Genomic DNA, 25,087 nt, shown 5'->3' on the forward strand with positions numbered 1-25,087 from the left:
AGCCCTGGTGCTGGAAATTGCCACATCTGACATACACTTGCAAAGCCTCACATATTGCGGTCTGTTAGTGAGGTAGTCGATGGTCCATGCAGCCAGGCGACAGTCTACTCTGGCTCCTTACAGCTTCCCCCTCAGCAGTGATGGCTGGATCGTGTTGAAAGCACTGGAGAAGTCAAAAAACACAATCCTCACTGTGCTACCAGTGCTCTCCAGGTGGGAAAGAGAGCGATGGAGCTGGTAGATGATAGCGTCTTCCACACCAATGCCTGGGGGCTAGCAGCCTTCCTCATCTTCGTCCTCTTGAGCTCCTTCCTCACCTGATCAGCTGTTATGTAGAGGCAGGGTGGGGGACAGGGGGGTGGCTCCTGTTGGGTGAGGAGGGGGGCTGGGTTCGAAGTCTGTGATGCGGATTGGAGGGGGGTGAAGTGGTGTGAAGACGGAGCTGCTGGTGTCAGGGATGCACTGGGGGGAAGGGAGGGGATGCTGAGAGGTAACGCCGTCTGGTCTGGGCTCTGGTGGATGGGGGAGGGAACGGGGGTAGAATCAAATCTGGTAAAAAACAGGTTCAGCTCATTTGCCCATTCCCGATCTCCAGATTCTTGGCCCCTGCTGTGGCCTGAGATCGTTTTCAGGCCCCTCCAAACCTCTCTGGGGTTGTTCCCCTGCAGGCGCTCCTCCTTCCTCCTATAGCTCTCCTTGCCTTTCCTGATCTCTCTTATCAGCTCCCTTTGCACCCTCTTCAACTCAGTTCTGTCCCCAGACTTAAAAACCCTTTTCTTCTCATTCAGTAGGGTTTTCAGTTCAGGGGACACCCAGGGTTTGTTATTTGGGAAACACCGTGCCTTTCTGGTCGGCACAGTGTTGTCCATACAAAAGTTAATGAAGTCCGAGATGCATGTTGTCAAACTGTCAATGTCCTCCCAGTGAGGACTGCACAACACTTTCCAGTCGGTGGTGTCAAAACTGTGGCATACAAAGGATCTATTAAGAATGATATATACTATGACCAGTATTTAAAAGTATCTTTAGGGATGAAACAAAGGTCATTGTGGTGCACAAAGGCTGGACAGACAGATATTTTTGAGGATGGTAAGTTGATCTCATCAAAAATGCTACATTTTGCTAGTTATGTGTTGCAAGCTGTGTACAGTAACTACTCTAAGTAAGATTTCCGTCTATCTGAGAAGAGAACAATCACATCACCATCCTCATGGTCAATTCCAGAGCCAGCGACGCCAACAGACTTGATAAGATCATCAAGAAGGCTGGCTCTGTACTTGGACTCAGACTTGAGTCTTTTGAGACTGTGGTGGAGAGGAGGACGCTGAATAAACTGCTGTCCATCATGGACAATGATCAGCACCCTCTCCATCACACAGTGGACAGACAGCAGAGCACCTTCTCCCACAGGCTGCTACAGCTCCGCTGTGGAAGGGACAGATACAGGAAATCTTTCCTGCCACATACCATTACACTGTACAATAACAGCAAAAAAAAAATCTTACTTCTTATTACTTCTGTTTGCTACTTTTATTATGTGTAGTTTGTTCTTTATAGTCTTTCACAAATTTTCACTTTTCTCACTGTGTGTAATGCTGCTGCTGCACTGCAATTTTCCAGCTTGGGATAAATAAAGTATCTATCTATCTATCTATCCATCTATCCATCTATCCATCCATCCATCCATCCATCCATCTAATTCTGCATGTTTGTGTTTCCTCGCTAGATCCCGTGTCCAAGGAGAACCATACCTATCAGTGATGGTTATGGAAGATGATGGATGCCCCCACAGGCAAGCAGAGCCAGGCACCCTGTCAGCCATGGGTGGGCCAGAACGGCTGGTCCCCAGCTTCACCTCAAGGACCCCCTTGCAACCCTCTGCACAGCTTTCAGCATCTTAGCCTGGACTCGCCTTCAGACCGGAGACCCTGCTGTGACCACCTGCAGACATCCAGCCAGGGCAGCCAGAGTGACCTTGCCACCTTTTCATCCAGAAACAGCACTCATCACAGTCTGCCATATGCTAATAATGCTGATCAGAATGTGCAGCAAATCATTCCTGATGCTCACGTTTCATCCACGGTTCCAGCTGCAAGCCAAGAAAGGAATATACCTCCATGTTCTCTCCCTCTTCTGAATGAAGGGACGCAGCCTTTCAACACACATCAAATGCCATTTTACTCCCCTCACAGCCCTTATGAAGCAATATCTCCCCCTTTCCAGCCCCCATACACACACCAGGGTTCACTGAATGGACCTCAGTCACCACATCAAACACACCTGCCCATCAACTCTCCTTCGTTTGGACAGTGTGTAAACCAGAGTCCACAGCGCACACCTCACCCTGCATTTGAGAGGGCAGAGGTTGAGTCCTCTGTCGGATACACCCACAGTCATGCCTCGCCCACCTCTCCTACGCAGCTGCAGCCTCAGTGGACCCTTTCACCGCACTCTAAAGGTCGGTTTATTTGACATGCATTTTACAGAGCCTCCCATTTGCAGATAAGCATTTAAATGAAAACACTCACAAAGTTACTCAGGAAGACCTTAGTCCAGACTGAGCAACACTGGTCTGTGAAATTCTATGAAAGTAACAAACTGTAGTGTGAACATAAACAGCCATCTTCAGAATTCGATATGTAATACTGTAGTCTGGATCTTCCCTCCATCGTCATCCTCCAGTGTTAACCCCTCTGTTTTCTCCTCAGGAAACATAAACGAGTTTGTTCCCAATGTGGCTGCACAGGACGAGAACAGTACGGCACAGGTGGGCAAAATATACCAACAGCCTTCAAACTCTAAATACAGTTAAATACAGTATCTGCACATTATTTTTCCAAATAAAGGGCCAGTGTATAAGATTTAGAGGGATCTATTGGCAGAAATGGAATTTAAATCAATTTCTGATTTGTCTCATAAAATGTCACAAATTGTCACAGTGTCCCAGCTTCCATGTTTGACATAATCAAATGCATTTGCCTGAAATAAAGATTAAAATGAATATCAATCGAATCAGGTGATTTTTTTCAGCTGTTATAGAGATTCATCCTTAAACGTTTAAGCTGTTAAGGCAGCTACTGACCACGTCCCTGGATACATGATGTTCAGTTCTGTATTCTTGTTAATTTGGTGCATGACAGGGAACATTTAGCATCAGAGCTAATGAGTTTTAAAATGCATTTTCATCTCTGTTAAAAAAAAAACATAAGGGAAGTTTTGTCTTTCATCCCTCCACATCAAAGGATGTCTTTCTAGACTCAATAATACTGTATTCATATTGAATATACAGCCTAGAACAACAAAATCTCACTAGAAGGAGTGTCTGTGTGTTGAAGTAATGTCAAAGTTTGAGAATGAGTTGTTCGGCTTTTCTCTCTGCAGTCTCCTAACTCAGAGTCTCGTTACGGCCTGGATCCAGAGCTCCTGCCCAGTGCTGTAAGTTCTTTCATTCGCTCTCATAGCATTTATTCTTGACTGAATTCTGCGGCACCTCTGACGATGAACGACTATTTACTGCCCAGCATGTGTTTCCCTCAAGGATGACACACATCTGAGGCGTCATGATATGTGTTGCCCTTCACAGTGCATCTTTAAGAAAACTAGAAAACTAGCTGGAGGCGTGTATGGCAAGAAAAGGGTCCAGTACTTAACTAAAGTACCACAAAAGCCCTAATATTCTGTATGTCTTTGACAATATGATGAACTATATTCCAGGACTCTTTTGTGCTTATTTCGTGAAGGTGAAGGTGATTGCAGAGGACAGGGCAGAGTGGAAGGACAAGGTCTTCGTCTCAGAGCCTTTCTCCCATCTTCCTCCTCTGGCAACTACTTCCTGTATCATAGAGGACAGGGGTAAAGGCACTCAACACTGTCTGCATCTGTGTCACAGACATGTATTTTATCCAGTACTGCAGGTCCAGATGGCATATGCAGCATCAGCATTACTTACGGCATATGATATGATTCATAGCTCAGTGAATGTTTTTATGAACGGTTGGTGTATTTGATTTGAATTTTTAATTGAAGAAAATGGAGCCCTACCTTGGAAAACGTCCTTGTGATGTCTCACATCAGGTGTATGTAAACAGGTCTTGAGTTTAGTTTGCTAAATGCTGTCATCAGTTTATTGGCAGAAATATTTTGGCCAGACCGAGGAAAGGATTATGACCACTCCTGTCTGTGCTGAAACGGTTCAGTTTGAGTGTGTCATTCTCAGATCATGTTTTTTTTGTTTGTAAATCAATTCTGATTTAGTTCTAAAATTGCACATTGCATATTTTCATGTGTCGATTTGTCTGTTGGTTTTTTCTCCAGCCCTTGTTGTCATCATATTGAGTTTCTTTAGGCTATAAGCCAACCTTTGTGTCTTTCCCGACGTCTTCTCTGTTGAACTGTAGGTAATGCCAGTCCTTTCGCCATTCGCTCCACCTCTTACTGCGTGCCCTGTGAAGGTCAGACTGCCCTGCTGAGCCGTCTGCCGCTGGGAGCTCTGGTCACCCCTCTGGCAAAACAAAATGCTGGAGAGGTCAGGTTTTATTATATTTTGTGTATTGTATATTATACTTAATGTAAGGCCAATATAAATGTGTGTGTGTGTTTGTGTGTTGCCTCTAGAAGCCCCTGCCAGTGTGCAAAGAGCCAGATTGTGTCATGGGCTGTGGTTGGTGTGGAGCTTCCATGTGTCCAGCGATGGGCTGGCAGGACTGCGGTCAGAGGTTTTATTGCCCCTTCTGTGGTAAACTCAGTGAAGGTAAGAATTTACACTGAGTGTTTGTATAACTGCAAGCAAAGATGGCTGTTTTTTCCACACGCTGTGGAAGTGTGGTCTGTTTGCTACCAAGTTTATTTACAGTAATAATAATAACACTTTATGCAAAAAGATGCAATAAGTAGTATTGTTCAGAAAACATGAAAAAAAGCAAGGAATAGGAACATTTCTTGAAAAGGATCATAGCAGAATCTTCCAGGTGAGATTTGGTTTGCATTTTTGTTGCATTGTGAACATTTGATCCAGTTAGTTTTGCTTTCACATTGCGAGCACACTGAAGAACTATACATGGCATACCAACGTCTTGTTGTCATCATTTGCGTGAGCTGCTATACTTGCAGTTGATTTGTTTGAAGATGGGGGTGTGTCTGACGTCGGCCTCATCTCTCTCATCCTCTTGGAAAATAATTGAAAGTTGTCAGATTTTTCCAGCTGACTCTTTAAAGTCGACAGACCAAATATCAATGAAACATCTGCTCTGCTCATCTCTCCATATGTTACAGTGGCTCATTTTGTTTTGTGGTTTTGTTTTTCCTTTTTCCAACTTCAGACGACTCAGTCTGAAGTCCAAAAAATGTTCTCACACTAGAAATGAACCGAACCATCAATCAGTTTAAGTCGATGACTATGAACTGGCAGAGGTTTCGCACCTGTAATTTTGGTTCAGATCAAACTGAAAAGTCAAAAAATACGTATCAAACAACATAGACATGAGAGGGCCTTTAAAAACGAATCTTTCTGTGATTGCTCTCTTTTCATGCAGCATGTTTAGAAGAGTTGAAAAAGCTTTCAGTGTGTTTCCACACTGGTGCCAGTGTTGGTTGATGTTCGGCTGTGGTCTTGTAGTTTCCTGAGTTTGTTGCCTCCTTAGCACACACCTCTATTGTGTCTCAGTGCCGTGGCAACACTACCAGCCCACCAAAGGCTTAGAGGGGGTTCGGGTGGATAAAGACAAGAGGCCTGAACTCAGCGCGGGATCGTATGAGATACTCAGCTCTCAGAAGGTTAGTGTCACCATCTACAATTGTTGGATTTGTTTACATGCTGTCACAACCTGCTCTTGAATATGTCACAGTGTGTATACGCGTGTTTAATGGGAAGCAGCGGTCTGAATGTGTGAGACAGTAATGCTAAAAGCGCCCAACATAGGAAGTGCTGTACATTAGGTTTCATTAGAGTCTCATTTGATAAGTTTTAAATGTGACATTTGTGAGGATTTCTGTAACCTGATATCATCCAACTAATTTATTATGATAGGCGATTTATCAAGCAGAAATACAAACATGTGCTGATTGAAACCTCTCAAAAGATTGATGATGTCACCAAGCTGATGATGGGCATTTTTGCTCTTGTCTGACAGTTGTGGATAAAAATTCTACAAAATATATATATATTAGTACAGTAATTGAAAAAATAATCAATAGATTACGGTTGCAGCCATAATATCATGTCAAATAACATATGACTGGGGAATAACAGTGGAAAAATTAAAATCTCAGCTTCCAGAGTAAACGTTAGTGGTGCCCTTCAGAGACTTTTAAAACCGTCTGAATTATGTGAGGAAAGTTGCTGTGTTTGTGTGAGAGTGTAAACTGTTGTACTTATCCAGGGTGAACCTGCTGCACTGCTCCTCGCCATAGATGTGTCCGCCTCAGCGCTGAGAGGAGGACATTTGGAGTTTGCAACACAACAGATACACACTCTGCTTACCTCTCTAAAGAGGTAAAGCATGCTCCTACGTAACTCTATATACACACACACTATTCCACTGCCTGCTCGGTAGTTTGCCTGTGCAGGTTTGGAAAATGGGCGGTGATGTAGTTCCCCACCAGCAATCTTTCTCCTGATTCACCTTATTCATGTAGGGAGAATGGCGATGGCCTGTCGGACGTCCGTGTTGGCGTGTTGACGTATGACAGTCGGATCCACCTGTACGACCTCAGCCCCGCCCTGTCCCGCCCACACATGCTGGTCATCACAGAGACAGAAGAACTGCAGCTTCCTTTGAGGGAGGGGCTTCTGGTACCCCTGAACGACTGTATAAACGGTATCGACAGGTAACGTATTGACTGCCGTTTTGTTGATGTTGAAATGTTAGATTTTGAGACTGCTTTCGTCTACTAAAGGTAAGGAGAAACTCATGGGCTGCTTTTATGTAGCTAGGAACGTTCTTCTGCTTATACTCCTTAGTCCAAATGTTGGGTAACAACTGGCACAGATATAACAGAGATGTTTAATGTGGTTACCTCTCGGAGATTTTGTCTCAAATACTTCCTGCAAATACAAGTGACAGAGTTACTGTTTTGTGCTACTTTGCTGAAAAGAATTTCAGCACTTTGGCATTCTTTGACATGAAGTGATCATTTTCTGTCTGCTGTCTCTGCGTGTGTAGTGTGTTGCAGCTTATTCCTCAGTTTAGTGCCGAGTGTGATGACTCTAGTGGAGTTCCCGTGGAGCTGCCTGTCAAAGCAGGGCTAGCTGTACTGCAGGTCAGTCATCACTGCACAGATTTTCGATGTTTTTATTGAGGGTTTATTGAAGGTTTCTCCTCTGTTTGTTGTGGCTGCACAGGGACGGATAATCCAGATTTTGATTAGTGGAAGAGATGTAACTTAACCACTTTAACTGCATCCTCTCTTAACGACTTGGCTATTGGTCAGTGACAGTTTACATGTAATTGTTATGTAAATGTGGTTTCTGTCAGATTTGCCTCTTAGCTACTGCAAAACATAATGAGTACTAAATCCAATATATAATTACCGTATCAAGCATTCTCTATAATCACATGTTCTTGAAGCACAAGTTTCTGATCATCTATATTTTTTTTGTTTTCACACCAAGGCAGAAAAAGGAAAATGCCGAAGACTGTTGATATGATTTAAGAACTCTGTTGTGTTTGTCTTGAGGCCCTGAGTTGTCCTGGCACGCTGCTGATCTTCCATACTGCCCCTCTGATAGAAATGGGAAACACAAACTCATCCTCAGGTTTCTTCAGCCCCAGCAAACCAAAGGTACATAACACTCACACACATGTTCTGGACCACATATACTCGCGCATCTGTCAGTCTCCAGAAAATAGGCAAGGGTCATCTTGGCAGCATATCTTACACAGCTATGAGGTCATCTTTCTGCCAGAGTTTGTAAGTGTCACTGTGCTGAAGTGCTCTTAAGGCTGAACTCTCACAAATTCCAGTGGGTGCTGCTCTGTAGCTGACCTTCCTACACATATGGGAGGATAAAGCAACACTGAGTACAAGAGTTTCGTGAGTGCATTAATTCCCTCCTCTTTTGTCTTTACCAGTCCATCTTTCAGCCCTCAGAGCTAGCCATCTCATTGGCCAAGGAGTGCGTCAGTCAGGGCTGCGGCGTTCACCTGTTTGTTCTCTCCCAGCAAGATGTGGGCGGAGCTTGGCCGGGGCACATTCCATATCTAACAGGTGGAGCTCTGCACACCTACAGCCACCTACAGGTAGATCAACTGCTCCTCCTGTTGTTAGCACTGGAAATTGTGTGAAATTAACTGCATAAATACACAATCTAATTTTAATAGTTGATTAGCTGTTGTGGCTTTTTTGTTAAAGGTAGTGAATAGTTTGAATTTTTGGCAAATTTAAACGATTACTACCACTTCCATTTCTCATGGTTGAATTTAAGGTTAGCAGTCAGTTAGCTTGGCTTAGCACAAGAGTAAGTAAAAAGTGCTGTTTTTTGCTGTTTTTTTAAGCAAAAATACACAACTGGCAGCTAGTTAGAGCTCATAAATGCAAAGATTTACCTTCCACTCACTGCCTGAAGGACTGAAACTAATCCGGTTATTAAATTGTTGCTGATTTTTCCATCATTTTATGTTGCACCTTTTCCAAATTCTAGCTAAATATTCATCTTAAATCAGCAGTTTAAAGCGCCGATAGAGCAACATGGAACTAGTGTTTTTAGTTGTATTTTGGTGAACTGATGACTCGAACATACTGAGAGTTGGAGGTCCCATTGTATACAAATATTTTCTTCATTTCCGTTACAGGGGGAATTGGACCGAGAGCGTTTCAGCATTGATCTAAAGAGGATTGTGGAGACGGACACAGGTTACAAGGCTGAGCTCAGGATTTTTGTCAGCAAAGGTGAGAGATTGTTTTTGTCTGTGTGAGATTATGGAGGCATCGTTGTATTAAAAATACTTCACTATTTGTACCTTTCTCACCAGATTTGCGTGTGTCCGGCTGTTATGGACTTTTTATCCCTGGGCCTAGCCCCGGCCAGGTCACCATGGCGACTCTGGATTGGCTTACAACACTGGCTGTGGAGCTGGCACACACCAGAACTCTGGATGAGACGAGAGGTGTCGCCATTCAGGTGGATTTGTGTTCCTGATCATCGATCAGAAATTACAGATCTGTTCCTTTTGTTGTTTTCTGTCATCTAAGTCCTTAGATATTTCATTGAATTGTAACCCCATTTTAAATACATTTTATACATAATTTTAGTGTCCTAATAAAAGAGTAACTTAGTGTGGACGGGATACTCTGTGTGTAGAGTACTCATTCCCCTGTCTTTTTTAACCCTAATCCTCCTCTCTCCCCTCCTGTTTGGCAGGTTGTATTGTCTTACAGCACCCAGACAGGAGACAGGAGGACCAGGGTTCACACTCTGACCCTACGATGCTCTCGTCACCTGCAGGACGCTTTCCGGCAGTACCAGGCCCAAACACTACTCACCTTCTACTGCAAAAAATGTAAGATATTGAACCGTAGATTAGCGCATTATTTGGATGTTGTACTGTAAATAAAATGCAGTGCTTAATAACATCAGCATCAGTTCTGTTTATAATCATCACTTGTGCATAATATGTGCATGCATATTTTTTGTCCAGTCTGGGTAAAATAGCATGAAGGCTTGGAACTGAATAGATCGCATGAGAATGTAGACAGTACAGTAATCTGTACTGCAATCTGTGTAGTATTATTAGAGATTATTATCTCATACAGTAAAATACAGTAAAATTATATATGATAGTATAAGCGCACAAGTTTGCAGAGTGTCAAAATTACAACACTGAGGTGGAACATTGCTGAAGTGAGCACTATTAAACATTAGTTTGTCAAGTCAAATTAATATATATGGATTTATGATGAAATACGTAAATAAATGAGGTGCGTGAGCTGTTTTAAGTTATAAAAATCTTAATTATAAAGCGTCACATAAGTTTTTGTTTTGGTGTTTCTTTGTAGTTTACTGTGCAGTGTTGGAGCGCCCTCTACAGGAGCTGAGGGAGGAACTGCAGACAGAGCTAACAGGAGCGTTGGCATCCTACCGCAAACACTGTTGCTCTGCTTCGGTGTCTGCTGGACAGGTGAGCTTTGGAAACATTTAATACACTCAGTTATCAGTTGTAAGTACTTACAGAGGTTTTTGTTTTACTCATGTTTTTGAAAATGCAATGATGCTCTGTAAATATCTAAAAAGAGTAAATGCTGTTTCAGTTATTGCAGAGAAAAATCAGAATGACTAATTTTAGTCTTTACTTTAGTCCTTTATTAATGCTTTTTTACACCTCTGTTGTTTTGGCTTTACAATCGAAGTCTACCTTGAGGAGTCTTCTTTCTCTTGTTATGTCCCTCTCTATCGTCCTATTCACTGCTTTTTTGACCATATGTACTGGACGCTCTGTGTGTGTGCGTCCTCCAGCTGGTCCTCCCTCAGTACCTGCGAGCTCTTCCTGTTTACATCAACAGTCTGAGGAAGAGCGAGGTGCTGCTGCCTGGCCTGAGGAGCTCCGTCCACCAGCGGCTGCAGCAGCGCTGCCAGGTGCTCAGCTTGGACACCTGCAGCACCTCCACACACTTCTACCCTCTGCTGCTGCCTCTGGTCAGTACCATCAACACATGGTACTCTTTCCTTCCATATGAAAAGCAATTTTCAGTAACAGGCGGGCAGCACAGGCCACGCTGCTGATTTTTATGCTGTTATTTTTATGTCACTATCGTTGCCTTTGCATCACCTGTGTTTTGGCCTTTGAAGCTTTGGCAAACATCAGTAAATCCTCACTCATTTGTAACCTGCAGCCGCTGTCAGTGGACAGCTCCATCTCTCCAAACCCAGAGGAGGCACTGCGCTGCTGTGCTGCCAGCCTGGAGTCCAGAGGTCTGTATTTGGTTCATGCACCCCTCACCCTGCTGCTCTGGGTTGGCGCCCAAGTCCCGGCATGCACCCTGGTCGAGCTCTTCAACACCAGCTGCTTCTCCTCCCTGCCCTCTGGAGAGGTAAGAGATCACAGTGATGGACGTACATACAGCCTGCAGCGGCTAATGTGGTAGTGCTACTACACAGTTCCCAGTTAAACTGACTTAATCAAACAAAAAATGCTCTAAAACCGTTCTTCTAAAATGGTGTGCAAATTAACAAACATCCCATCTCACATCCCAGTGGCAAGAATGGAAAGCCCATAAAACTGTTAACAGTCAGCTATACACAGTAGTGATGCGCAGATCGCAGTTAAAATCTGCAGATCATCATCGGGTCATGAAAGCTAACATTCTGATTAATAGTCGATGGGTTGTGGGTGAAATAATATGTCATTAATGAGTTGGATTTATGAAATACCTGCGTCTCCTCATTAAAAGAGACACTGTGTGCTTTTACACGCGAGGCACAACAGATTAACTTCATTGATTATTTAAATCTTCCACCGTGTGACAGGATCGGTCAGGACCTGATGTTAATAAGTGTTCTGTGTTTTGCAACACATCCCAAAAGTCACAAAAGGGGAAACTAGCTTGTACCCCTGATAAATCCTGAGCTCTTTCAGAGCTGTAAGAAAAAATTAATTCACAAGCTAAAAGTTAAATTTTGCACCCTCTGGGGAGTTTTTCTCTGTCCTGTTAAGTTTATAACTGCAGGATTTAATCTTGCTGCCTAAATGTGCCACGATATTTTCCACAGCGAAAGCAGCCTGTCTGCTCCTTAAAGTAATTCATTACAGATAACACTCATCCGTCAATACAACACACAATGAAGAAATCATCTGGAGAGCTTGTGCTGCTCAACATAACCTAAAAAGCAATAAACCCAACAAGGACCACTAGAGGTGCAGTGAAATGTCCATTCGGTCATTGCCGGTCTCTATATCTGAGAGAATAATTGACCCGGGAGGGTGGAGGGTGGATGATTTATGTGTACATGTGGATTCGGATGACGTCAGGGCCAATCCATCATTAATACCCAGTATTTTAGAAAGTGTGGAGTAATGTTAAGAGGATGTTATTGACTAGAGGAAATGAGGGAGTTGGGAACGGGTCAGAGGATGATGAACTATAAGAACTAGTTTGTTATGAGGAAGGCTGACGGTGCCTGTCACTACTGAACTCTGCCATTATATGACACTGATTGAAGCCAAAGGGCAGCCTGGTTACTGTCCAGTTCTGATGTTTGTTCCTTTTTACTGATCGTGTTCCTTCAGACCAAGCTGCCAGTGCTTGAAAACCCTCTGTCCATCAGCGTTCGATCCTTCATCAGCACACTGCACTCCGAGGCGCCCTGTGCCCGCAAGGTGAGCTGCTGCTGGCTATCCTGCTGTAGCTGAAGGCCAAGACTTTATATTTCAACAACAGTCTCATGAGTCGGCCAACACCTGTGCCCTTAAATTAATCTGCAATTTCAGTATGTGAGGTCAATTAACATCTCCTCTGTTGCCAACCTGCTGCTCCTCCTTAAGCTGCGTTCATGTCACGTCAGATTTACAGGCAAAAATGCTCTAATCTTGCCGTAGCAACCTATAATTAGTTAGTGTGGATTATTCATTATAGTCATTAGAGCAGAACTTTTTAGTCATTTTACTTTCTCAGATATTTAAGGGAACAAATTTATCGACTGAAATATTTCAGGCTGTTTCAGAGGATCAAACATGTTGTCATCATAACACCATTTCATTTCAGAAAATCCTGAAAGCTGTAATAATTGTTGAAGTATTTAAATATTAATAATAAGAAGAAGAAGGATAGTTAGTTGTTGTTAGACCCATATGGACCTATGAGTCTGAAAAGTAATTACAGAGAGAAGGTGAGCGCTTAAATTTTCCCCCAGTGTTTAATCTAATAGTGTTTTCCATTGTTCATATTGTTCTGCTGTGGACCAGGTGTACTCAGAGGATTTTGATGTTTCCCTGCACCATATTCACCGCATATAACCACAGATTCATGATATTATTCCCCCTCTGCAATTAGAGAAGCAGGACTTTAGTTAAGATCCCAGACGGTGTTAAAGGTGTAGCCTCCTTGTGTACCGTCCGCCATATCCACACCAGTTATACCTGGGTAAATGCATCGCAGCGGGGTCCGACTGATGATGCCACCACTTGTAGCCACTGGTAAGACTGTGTGTCTGCTTTCTGTCTCAGCTGTGGGTGGTGAAGCAGGGCGACGCCTGTGAGGAAGCCCTGCAGCGCCACCTGGTGGAGGACAAGAGTCCCAACGGAGGAGCGTCCTATGCTGACTTCCTCTACCATCTCCACGTCAACTCTGTCCGGCTTCTGCAGTGACTTCACACACACACACACATACACACACACACACACACACACACACACACACACACACACACACACACACACACAACCTCTGACCTCTCTAGGTGCATTAACTTCTACAAAAGACACATTTGCCTCAAAAATTCAGAGGTATAGGAACAGAAGTATTACTCAACATTATTATAATGTGGACATATTAAAGGCCTGCGGTCAGGCAGTGCATGGGGACATTTAAGAGATACAAAGTTTTATTCATGTAATGACTGTGATATGTGTGATGTGTGCTGTGTTGAATGTGATCTGTGCAGTTCTGAAAATGTGTTTACGATGTTAATTTATTCCTGTGTCACGGCCGGTCTCTAATCCCTGAGTGAGATCTGTGTGTATGTGTGTCTCAGTGTGTGTGTGTGCGTGTGCGTGTGTGTGTGTTCCCACAGTGTGTTCTGTGTGTGCATAGTCTCCTATAAATAAATAAAGGCTTTAATTGAACCTTGATTGAAGTTTCTTCCAGTGTTCAGCCCAGGAGAGAAGACGTTTCAGTGTTAGGTGAACATCACTGGAGCTGTTCTCTAATTGATGGTCATATGGTAGCAGTAAAGTTGGTATTTTCACATTATTGTGCAACGTCAGATGAATCTGTGACTCAAAAATCCAAAAGGGCAACCGTCTAATGAGTCCATGTTGCTAATCAAATTAATTGGCAGTAATTATTGTTGCTGCAAAGGTGGGAAACACAGAGATGGAGGGTGTGGGGTAGTTCATTCATTCATTTCACTCATATTCTGATACCACTTGGATTTGATTGGCCAAACCCTCTAAAATTAAGTCAAAGAGTCTACATCAATATTGTTTGGAGGTTGCATTTAGATGCAGTGGTGCTTCGAGCTAAATGCTAATATAGCATGTTAGCACTAAGCACAAAGTACTGGAAATGTTCACGTGTTTTTGGCCCCGATCTGAGTCCTTTTATACTGGGTCTCTGTCCAATACCCAGTGTTAAAGTCCAATCCAACACTTGAGCATATTCACCTAAACGTTGATTAAATATGTATCTGACCCACTGGAATTACAGCTGCAGCTACTTAATCTGACACCTTGTTTTTCACAAGCTACTTGATCCAAAATCTGAAGGTCCTGATTCAAAACTATAAAGCTGACAAGCTTAAATTAGAATTTTAATTGTTTCTTTCACCAGTTAATTTTCATTTGAAGTGGTGAAAGGAAAGGTTGACGCCGGGTAAAATGAGAAGCCACCAGCTGAACATTTTGTATGCTGCTCTTTGCTTATAAGAAAAGAGAGATGATAGCTTTGTTAGCACCGGAGTTTAGCAAATCTGTATTATGACCCTGATGAGACATCATTGTCAATTGCCGGTGCCATCACATCATTTCTTACGCTTCATTTTCACTCTCATATGGAGAGACCTGCATGGAGCGTAGAGCCTGGCTGTCATTAAGGACAGCAGCACTGCAACACGGAGCAGGCTGAGTCCAGTAGAGAGAGGATCAAATTTTGATTGCCTTTATTTTAGCAGACATCCATTAAAATATGCCCGGATCTGCCCCTGATACTGATCCTCAGGCCAGTGCTCAGTGCAGGCACCAAAGTCACGAGGGCTCATCCTGTGGGTACCATGAATGTCTGTTCAGTCTGGACCAAAGTGATGGACTGACCGACAGACCAGCATTGCCATTCATAGAGCCACACTTCTACCAACCATTTCTAGCAAGAAATTAATTGTGTTAAGGATCATTTTAATCCTCTGTCTCATTTTTCCTCATCGCCTCCAAACCCTGATCACACAGCATTCCGGTTTTGCATTCAGTCACCTTCCTTCCAAAATCGCAGTATTCATCACAGTAAGCATCTGTGCAGAAATGAGCATCAGCATGATTGGTTTCTGTAGCTGCCTGTGAGGCCTCAATAGTCACCAACTGTCCTGTCTCCAGCACTTCATCACAGCTTCATCACAGCCACTGTGAAGAAAAAGACCAACTCAGAACACTCAAATGATTCGCCGTTGTTAGTCTGTGTACTTGTTATTGGCCCCATATAGGCCGGCCTGCTTTACTTAATTTGTATCCTCAAGCATGGATTGGATGCTGCCCAGTGATATTCTGGTGGGATCACACTGACTCAGAGGATGTGGGCTGTTAGAGCAGAAGTTAAACTGCGAGCACTCCAGGTTCGACACTTCAGCTTAAAGCAAAGAGAAACATATTTTCTTTTTCTTTCTGTCTTTTGTCCATGTCTCGAAGAACATGCAAATATGAATTAAAGAGATCAACTCAATGACAAGAGATCACTCAAGGCTGTGAGGTCAATTTTGCGCTGTGTACCTTCTACATGAAATTTTGCAATGCACAAAATGCAACTTCTTTTAATATACAATGAAAACCAAATGCTGTGTAACTGATAACTGCAGCATTTCTATTATACTGCTATATTGCTGTATATGTCTGTGTGCGTCCTGAGTCTTTAGAATGACCTTTTACTGTTTTATCCTGCAGAGCTCTCTCCATAGCCTAACACACCTAATCTGTTGATGTGATGTCTGAATGATGTCTTTCTAAAATGAATTTCAAGGTTAATATAAGTCTTTCAGTAATGCTTTATGGATTAAACCGTGAAACGTGCCACATCGTCCAGCTTGAATCCAGATAAACACATGTCTATACAACACACATGGCGGCACGTTCTGAAGCCACGAACCAGCTCTCTCATATTTGCCCCTATTTGGAAATACGCACCGTGCAGGCGGGAGGTGTGTTCGATTACGTTGCCGCGCTTTGCCGGTGTGCGCTTTGTCCACCAGAGGGCGGCAGAGAGTCACCCATCCACCGCCGCCTGCAAGTGAAGCTGCAACCGAAGCAAGCGGACTGTCAAGGTAGCCACACTTCTCAGCACAAGACCGGAAAATTTAGGATTTTTTCCTTCAAAATAAAGCGAGACATAAATAGTTACAATTCGCACATGCTCCCGGTTGGAAAAAGCAGATAAATGATGACCTCCAGTCAGTGATTAGAATAAATATAAATAGATTAAAAAAATAGAATGAACATGCTAGTCTGTTAAAAAAATATTGTTTTAGTGTTTTCTCACTTTCGTTGCTTAAACTTCTCCCTTAGAAGGATTGTTTATTTTATTGATGAAAATTAACAAATGTGTAAACGTAAATTTGTTAAATGCAGCCTCGTTTAGGTTTTTTAGCTTTAACTGATCAACCCCCTTAGCTTTCGATCGAACAAGTGTCCTGCTGTAGTCTATCCGAATTTCTCCCATCTACTCCCCATTACACTAAGAGGTATAGTTATTCGAGGTTAACCAAATATAGCAGATATTTACCATGTCACGGTCAACAAATTAACTGAATGAGTGTCTGTATTAACGAACATGGCAAGGGGCTTTAAAGAAGTAGCTAGCTTGCTAGCTAAATGGAAGATTGCGTTTTTCCGTTGGATCTGCCAGTTAGTTAACTTACAAGAGGCAGCAGTGGTTAGGCTAAAGCAAAACTTCGTTGACAGTAAGACCCCTGACCACGATAACCATAAAACTATTGGCAAAATCATAGTGTGTACAAGATAAAAATAAAGATCCCCTTTGGAGCTTTAGGGTCTCCACTTCAGTTAATTTATCACCAGAATCAATTCCATCCATGGCAAGAATTTATAAAATGACACGCTTTAATATCGAAGGTTTGTTTTATTGTGGAAACCGTGGCAGGAAGTCCCTTCACTGTGGGCAGGTAGCTGGGCTGTGGGTCGGCTGAGCGCGGTAGCTGTCAGATAGTGGAGAGAGGCAGAGAGAGAGGACACCCACCCTGGTCGCTTCGTCCATATCAAACCCTCCCACACTCGGCGCCTCCGACAAGGCATCTCACCGCTCCAACGGCCGTCTAGCCTGCAGGGCGGACCCGTATTTCAAGCGCAAATTTTAGCACAAAAATAATCGCTTTTTTCCCCCTCACGGAGCTGTCAAAGTAGAAGAAGCGAAAGACGGGAGCGACATGGCCACGACAACCTGTACGCGATTCACGGACGAATATCAGCTGTACGAGGAGCTGGGGAAGTGAGTACTAGTGGTTCTCATGTGTTTGGCTTGCTTCTTGTGTTGGGCTTGTTGGTGTAAAGTGAAATGTGGATGAACGGTAGGAAACCTGGTTCCCAGCCAGTGCAGAGCAGAGCTGAACGACTCTGCAGGCCAGCAGCCGTGCTGTGTGTGTGTGTGTGTGTGAGAGAGAGAGAGAGAGAGAGAGTGGCGCGCGTGCTTTTTCGGGACGGCAGCTCTCAAAATACGCTGCTTTCTCTCTCTCTGTACGTCCGAGTCTCTCTCTCTCTGCTCCTCTCGGAATACTTTGTCATGTATGTTTCGAGATCCTCACAAAAACTGACAGATGCAACAGCACTGACTGACAGTGGGGTGTCAGAGATGTCGTGTGGTGCAGCCATTTGAACCACAGACGGACAGAAGACAATTTAGGTTGATAAAAAGTTGTGTGTCCTTTTGTAGAGCGCGAGGATTCATAGATCCTCAGCTGTGGCGAACATAGTGAACGTGCATGATAATGAAGTATTTCGCGGCTGCGCACGTGACAGTTTCTGAGCGGTATGACCAGATATCCTCTTGAAGAATTAATTAATGTCATCTGCAAAGCTACGAAACGAAGATCTGTACAAACAAGTGCATTCCTGTGGTCTTTACATTACATTGTACAGACCATTTAAATCCATTTAAATCTTGTTGTCTTGTCTTATTATCATTTGACCTGTGCTTTTCTCCGTATGGCTTCCATTCAAAGTTCTGAATTAATGCATGTTTTGTGTAAATACAATTAGTTTACAGGTTGTTTTTTTTTTTTTTTTTTTTTTTTGCACATTGTGTGAAGGGGGAACAACTCTCTTTGCCTTATTAGACTCTCTTGCAGCATTGTGGTGGCAGATAACACCAGATAAGACATTGTGCAGTAGCACCAGACAAAACAACACCCATCCCTGTCTGCTCATGAAGCTATATTAACTGTACATGAAGGCTTTTCCCTGCTTGAGTGCTTCTAATGAACGGACACAATTTTTCCTAGCCAAGAACTATATGTTGTGATTTTAAGGGCCCCACAGATCCCAATTTTCTTTTTTTTTTAAATTATTATTATCGCTATTCATTTAAATTATCTCATTATCATTTAAATGTTACTATTGTCATCAAACGTCTTTAATTATACCACTGATAATTCTGCTGTTGTGATGGCAGTTTGTAGTTTGAATGTCATAAACTCACTCAGTCTCTTCTCATTCATAATAAACTAACATCTTTAACCAAATCACTCTTAACTGTACTATACTAGTACCATAAGAGAGGAAAAATAGACAAAACGAGTTCAGTAATGCCACTTAAAAGTGATGTTTGAGCCCCCCCCCCCCACAACATATAGGATAATTATAGTGAATTCATAATAGATAAAAATTAAAGTAAAGGTCAATAAGGTCACCAAAGTCACTTCTGAGAACTGGAGATGCCGTGCAAGTGTCTGTATTGCAGCATTGTAGTTATCCTATCATTGGGATAGAGTGGACGGGTAAGGGGAACAATAGAGAAATCACTCCTCATCAGACGTTCGTTGTTTACATTGCTGCTGTAGAGCAGCATGCATCTCGCTGGTGTTGTTTGATTATCATGCATATCACTTGTTATTTACTGACAGCTTGATTGGCCCCGTGCCGTTTAGCCAGCAGAGTACAGTGTACAGTATGTGTCATATTTATTAGTGGATTATGTGGAGTAAAGGCTGGATTCTGATGTCATTTTGAGAAATTTTGGGAAAGGCAGTAGCTTACCTACAGGAACTTAGAACATATAACCCTTGATTATGTGTTTCTTTGTTGAATGTTTTATTGCTTATTACGATGTATATATGAATCCTAAAGTAAGTTTTACATTGACAAGCCAAGCACTTTGCTAGCAGTGCCTCATAAAAACTAATATATGTGACCCTGATTGTGAATCAGTGAATAGCGATGATAAAGGTCTTGTATGGAATATCTTTTGCGACTTGTGTTTTCCTTAAGAGCTATGAGCATGTCATCTGAGGCTTGAATTTTTAACTACACTGTGGTGAAGGGGCTTTTGCCTGAACACCAACCAAGTTCAAGTTGATGCACATATAGCTTTATCAAAAATGATAAAGCTATATGTGCATTAATAAGAAAATTTAAGCAGACATTTAAAATTAATGCAAAAGTTACGAGTAACTAATTACTTTATGCAGTAACCGGTAAAGTAATGCTAATACTTTTAACCAAAGCAATAATTAACTGTAACGCAGTCATCATTTTCAGTAACTTGCACAACACTGTTCAACACACACAGTGACAACAATGGCACGATATTTACTGCACAATGAAGCATCAGACTTTCTTTTGTTTGTTTTATCTTTGTACGCATTTATCGTCACCCTGCCTTGTCTACTCCTGCTTCACTCAGTGGTTTGCTGTGTTTCCCAGAATGCCTTTCAATAATCCTTTGAGAAAAAGCAAGCATTTTTTTGCCTGACTTATTGTCTGGTTAAAGTTCGCCTAGAATTTTATAATTTGCGAGGTTAAAAAGCCTCTTTTGAAAGATATATCACCGTTTAAGGTATATTTTTAGGTGTTAGCAAATCTTAATGGCAGCTCACCTGACATCTCATCTCTTCAGAAGACCATGTAACTTGCATGACTGTAGCTAATCAACAAACATGAATGGATTTTAAATGCAGAAATTAAGTTATATTGAAGGATTTATAGAACGAATACTCCACCAAAAGCCTAGATTTTTTAGTATTAACACTCACCCCCTGTTGGCTTAAATAGTGGCTCTTCATTGACTTGGTGATGGAAGACAACAACTGTAGTGAGCTTGGCAAAGGTTAACTATGTTGTAATCAACCATGTTTTCTTACATTGGTTATAAACAACAAACAGCTAACTGCCTTAGCAACAGACCAAAGCTGTGTATTTAGCATTATATTGGCACATTTTGGTGAAAATACTGAACGTGACGATAGACTGTAATTAATTGAGAAACTTCTATGGAATTTCTTTTTGTCATGAAACTGGGTCACCATTTAAATTGGCTGTACTGCAGTGAATTGCGGCTCCAGCTGCTGTCCTCATTGAAGTGCTAGCTACAGCATTTTCAAAGCCACCTTTCAAGCACACTACATTACAATAGATGAGTGTTTGATCCTCAAAACATATGTTTTTTGGTGGAGTTTTCCTTTATCCAGAGAAATGAAAAACGGCCAGTACAATAGATTGGGCAGTGGTCAACTGCAAAACTGATAGCCATAGTAGACACTGAGATCAGACTGATTTAGAATATCGCATCCATCCTCATTTTAACCAAAAAGTAATAAATATTGGTAACAGGGAAGGCTTTGCTTGTCTGACTGGAATATATCCCAACCCCTGTGAGGCTGTGATGGCTCCGGCTCTTGATTAAAAAAGACATTGTGAAGAATGCAGCTGATCGAATGTGCGCTGTGCTCAGATGAATCTTAGCCTCTGCACAGTACAGTCTTTGAAGCTCTTTTTATGTCAGAAAGACTAATCTGTACGCCCCACACTGCAAAATATCTTTCACAGACCAATCTTCTTATTCACCTGGTTGCATAAAGCTCGGAGGGAAGAGCGCAGGTGTGAATGTCACAGCATCCTCATGATATCGCTCTCTGTAACTTTGTAATACTAATCCAACATCTGAGGAGGGCCAATTGTTGCTCGCTCACTCTCTAACGGTGTCAATTTCTTAGCAGGGCTTGTGACATTTAGGCATGGGGCCTTTGCTTTAGTATGTTTATCCCATTTAATTGCAAATCAAACACTGCAACATGCTTTAGAAACAGTGTTCAGTATGTATGATTTGTGTAGTAATGAGCCTTTTTGATTTTTTTTTGTTTGTGCCATAGGGTTTCATATTTAATCTCCCATATTTTCCAGAGAATATGTTGTTTGAATTTGGGATGTGGTGTGCTGTGACATCACAAATGTAGTTTTTCATATTATAAACTTCAAATAGATCACTTGTTTCTTGTACTTCCATAATGCAGGCCTCAAAAATGAGATGATCATTTCTGCATGATCAATTATAATACAAACATCCTGCAGACCATTCATTTGGGATGATTTTAATTTCTATGAATAATAATATGAACAGGCACATAGCCTTGAATGTAGCTTCCTCTAACAGTTAGTCATTGAGAAACACACCCAAAGGGCACCTCTCTAAAGTCTGTCCTTTTGTCACACAGCTGCTAACGGCAAATAAAGTTAATGAAAAGCACTTTTTTCTTTGTGTTTTTTGAGTTTTACAAATCCTGCCATCCATAATTCTTCTACATCACAGACACCTCGTGAGACCGTAACAGCACACCACAAGCCTGGAGTTATCTGGTTACAAAACCCTTGACTGCTGAAGGCACCAATGTTTTTCCAAAATAATTCGAGGTCCATTTTAAACTGTCAAAGTGTGTCAAAACCAGACGTTGAGAAGCAGTGATTCATGACCTGTTACCTTATTTAACTGTGCACGTATGTGTGTTAAAGCATATTTAGCCCCGACGATAGATGCTTAACTCACGGAGTGTGAACTTTCCAGGCACAGCTGTGGAGTTTGGTGTCAGCAACATATGCGTTTGTTTGTGTGCGTGTGGGCTGGTGTCGCCCATGCAGTGCTTATACACAACTGTGCCTCAGTGAGTTTCTTGCTTTTGGGTCTTAATTTGCCACACGCTGATTGTCTTCACTACAGAAACCACAGTGCCAACCCTGAGATGGGACGTTTCAAATTTGCCTCGGCTTATTGCTGCTTTCATTGGGTGCTGAAACAGTATTTGATAGACCCTATGAATTCTGCAGGGGTTTTTGTCTCCACATAGATATTTCCCCCAATGTCTGCTCACCTAAGTCTCAGGTCAGCTGGTCTCACGGCTTTCACCTTTGACCCTGACCTTGTTGGTTGTCTGTCACTGCCTCAGTGTGGAGGCAGACCAGTGGCACCAGTCAACCTTTCGCTGTCGACAGTGGCAGATCTAAGTAAACAGGCCAGGCTGGCCAAGGCTGGCAAGCCAATTCTCTACAGAGTGGTGAATTGTTTACCGTCAGCTTTCGACGCGAGATGCTCATATTGTTGTGTTCAGGCAGCTGATATTCATTATGTTGAAATGTGACCTTTTCATGGCTGAACACATCCAGATATTCAGTGTTTGCAGTCACAGTTTTATATCAATTTTGGCTTATATTTTGCAGAAAGGGTGAAAATTGGCTTTGGGAACAAGTACTGAAGCTTAGATGAGGTAGCTGTACAACATGCTTTAGTTTTGTGCCTGATGCAAGAGTTTGTACATCATGACCTTTCAAGGTAACAACTCACTAATGCTGGGTTTGTATTATACAGTCCATTTTAGCACCCGCCGCATGAGTGCATGTTATTTAGAATATGCTGTCTGTCTTTGGGGTCCTCATGGGAGCCTATTAAGCAGACAAATCCTTGCAGCGTAGTCTTAATGTAGCTAGCTACATTAACATGTGAGCAAGTGACATCAGGTCCATTCTGTGTTGGGCCTTGGAAAATGCTAGCTGTGCAAAAAATTCTCTAAATGAAACATAATGTTAGACGAGGTCAAATCCTCTCTCTTTGTCATTAAGCAAGTTGCAGGTGTGCTGTTGACACCTTTCCATTAAATGACAATGAACGATGCAATTAGATGAGCATGTGAAATGTTACATTAACTATACCACAAATATCAACCTTTTTGACTTTGGTGTATGATGGAGTTGTCCACTGATAGATGTACCAAAGCTTAGTAAATGCTTTTTCTGTGTTTTACAGGGGAGCCTTTTCAGTGGTGCGCAGATGTGTTAAGCTGTGTACAGGTCAGGAGTATGCCGCCAAAATAATCAACACCAAAAAGTTATCTGCAAGAGGTAAGCACATCCATATATATATTTCATCACAGATGCTGCTAATTCCATCATAGCACAACATATACTGGAGCCAAGACCAATGTGTGCTGTACCTAGTAGTTTGTAAACAATCTCCCTGAATTTCCCTGTTATTTTACTTACAAAAAGCGTAATGTGTAATTATACAGGAATGCCTAACTTGCTCATAGTTTCTTTGTCCCAGTGGTCACCTCCTCACCGACAGTGTAGATAATTATATAAGTGATATCTAACAGCAATTACCCTCTCAGGTGGTGTTGCGTAGGTTGCGTAACATTTTATCGCATTAAGGTCTGTGAATGAGAAAAGGAGAACAGAGCAGATACAGAAGCTTGCGACAGCAGCAGAGTATGTAGTACATACAGTGATGGCCTCTGGTGAGGGCCCTGCGGTGGGCTACGCTGCCCTGTTTGTTGAGCTGAGTTACACTAATCATTCTGAACGATGGGTTCAGTGGCTTTAATTCTGTCATGCACTCAGTGTTCACATTTCAAGTGGGCTCCCAAGGTATGCAGTGGCCAAATGGATTACACAGGGCTAACACTCTGGTCCACATTGGGAACTGTGGAACTGGTGGGGATAGCATAAGGATTCTGCTCAGTAGTGTATGCCCTCACAATTAAGCTTGTGACTGGCAGGTGAAAAGAAGTGAATTGTGACGCTACGTGTGAAAAGGTAGCATGTTTAGAGTTGTATGTAGATATGAATGGTATATGTGCAAAAAATGTAAATTTTTCATGATTTTTTTTTCAAATATCTTTTTTTCATTGTGCATCCCAGGGAACATGAAACTGGTGTTTATTGATTTAAAAAATTACATTTATCAGTTTTTGCAAACATATCTTTCATAGTTTGTGACACCACACGGCAGCTTCCCCAGGCCGAGTTAGCAATGACAAGTACAGAAGCATAGAGGGAATTAGGCAGAATAAGATAGGTAGGTAGGTAGGTAGATAGATAGAGAGATAGATAGATATACTTTATTTATCCCAAGCTGGGAAATTGCAGTGCAGCAGCAGCATTACACACAGTGAAATAAGTGAAAAACTGTGAAATAAGACTACAAAGAACAAACTATACATAATAAGTATCAAAATGGCAAACAGTAGTAATGAAAAGTATTGCACAAAAAAGAATATCTACAGCAAATGGCAGTGTGTAAAAAAATGACTGTAAGTGACTGTAAGCATACACACAGTGAAATTTTGTGAAATAGGACTATAAGGAACAAACTATATATAATAGAATATCAAAATAGCAAGCAGTAAAAATTATATACCTAATAATAAAATATCAAAAGTAGCAAACAGTACTGATAAGAAGTATTGTACAAAAGAGATTTTTTTTATTTTATTTTAGCTGTTATTGTACAAATATAAAGAAAATGGACAAAATCAGTAAAAAAAAAAAACAAATTAGAAGCAGAAAATGTACAGAATTTGAAACTATCCCTGATAGCCTCATACTTAATATCAAAACAGGGACTACAGATGACAATTTTCCTTTCAACTAAATATGACACATTTACATCATATTGATGTTAGTTAATGTGTGTTGTCCCCGACAAAAAACTAAAGGGTGTTTCATCGACATCTGACCGGAGCTGAAACAAAAAGTCCATTAATCAATTAGTCAATCAACGGAAAGTTACTCTACAACATTTTAACAGAATTTTTCAAGCAAAAATGCCCCCAAAAATTTGCTTGCTGAAGGTCGGGGAAATTGTGACTGGCATTACACAACTATTTCTGACAATGTATAGATGATACCCCAGGGCTGCCCCCTGAAAGTCAGTTCTTCGAGTCACTGCACTTTCTTTTTAG

General features: G+C 41.9%; 2 protein-coding genes across 10 annotated transcripts in view; both read left to right on the forward strand.

Annotated features, from left to right (window-relative positions):
• Nucleotides 1–1,773: 1,773 nt before the first annotated feature.
• Nucleotides 1,774–13,304, forward strand: si:dkey-13n15.2 (protein transport protein Sec24C). The gene is made up of 20 exons (XM_041937852.1): nucleotides 1,774–2,458; nucleotides 2,709–2,767; nucleotides 3,382–3,435; nucleotides 3,741–3,852; nucleotides 4,398–4,525; nucleotides 4,615–4,750; nucleotides 5,663–5,772; nucleotides 6,378–6,490; nucleotides 6,634–6,825; nucleotides 7,161–7,257; nucleotides 7,675–7,779; nucleotides 8,070–8,237; nucleotides 8,790–8,886; nucleotides 8,970–9,118; nucleotides 9,359–9,497; nucleotides 9,994–10,115; nucleotides 10,451–10,630; nucleotides 10,828–11,025; nucleotides 12,222–12,311; nucleotides 13,158–13,304. The coding sequence occupies exons 1-20, from the start codon at nucleotides 1,774–1,776 to the stop codon at nucleotides 13,296–13,298; spliced, it is 3,075 nt and encodes a 1,024-aa protein (XP_041793786.1). The 3' UTR covers nucleotides 13,299–13,304.
• Nucleotides 13,305–17,103: 3,799 nt separating this feature from the next.
• The window catches only part of camk2b1 (calcium/calmodulin-dependent protein kinase (CaM kinase) II beta 1), a 79,407-nt gene continuing 71,423 nt past the window's right edge, over nucleotides 17,104–25,087 (forward strand). For all 9 annotated transcript variants that reach the window (XM_041936683.1, XM_041936678.1, XM_041936681.1 and 6 more), the window contains exons 1-2: nucleotides 17,104–17,355; nucleotides 23,152–23,246. In XM_041936683.1, coding sequence (XP_041792617.1) covers nucleotides 17,294–17,355; nucleotides 23,152–23,246 — 157 coding nt within the window. In that variant the 5' untranslated portion in view covers nucleotides 17,104–17,293. The remainder of the gene's footprint in view (nucleotides 17,356–23,151; nucleotides 23,247–25,087) is intronic.

Source organism: Chelmon rostratus, chromosome 5 (assembly GCF_017976325.1).
Source record: "Chelmon rostratus isolate fCheRos1 chromosome 5, fCheRos1.pri, whole genome shotgun sequence".
NCBI lineage: Eukaryota > Metazoa > Chordata > Actinopteri > Chaetodontiformes > Chaetodontidae > Chelmon > Chelmon rostratus.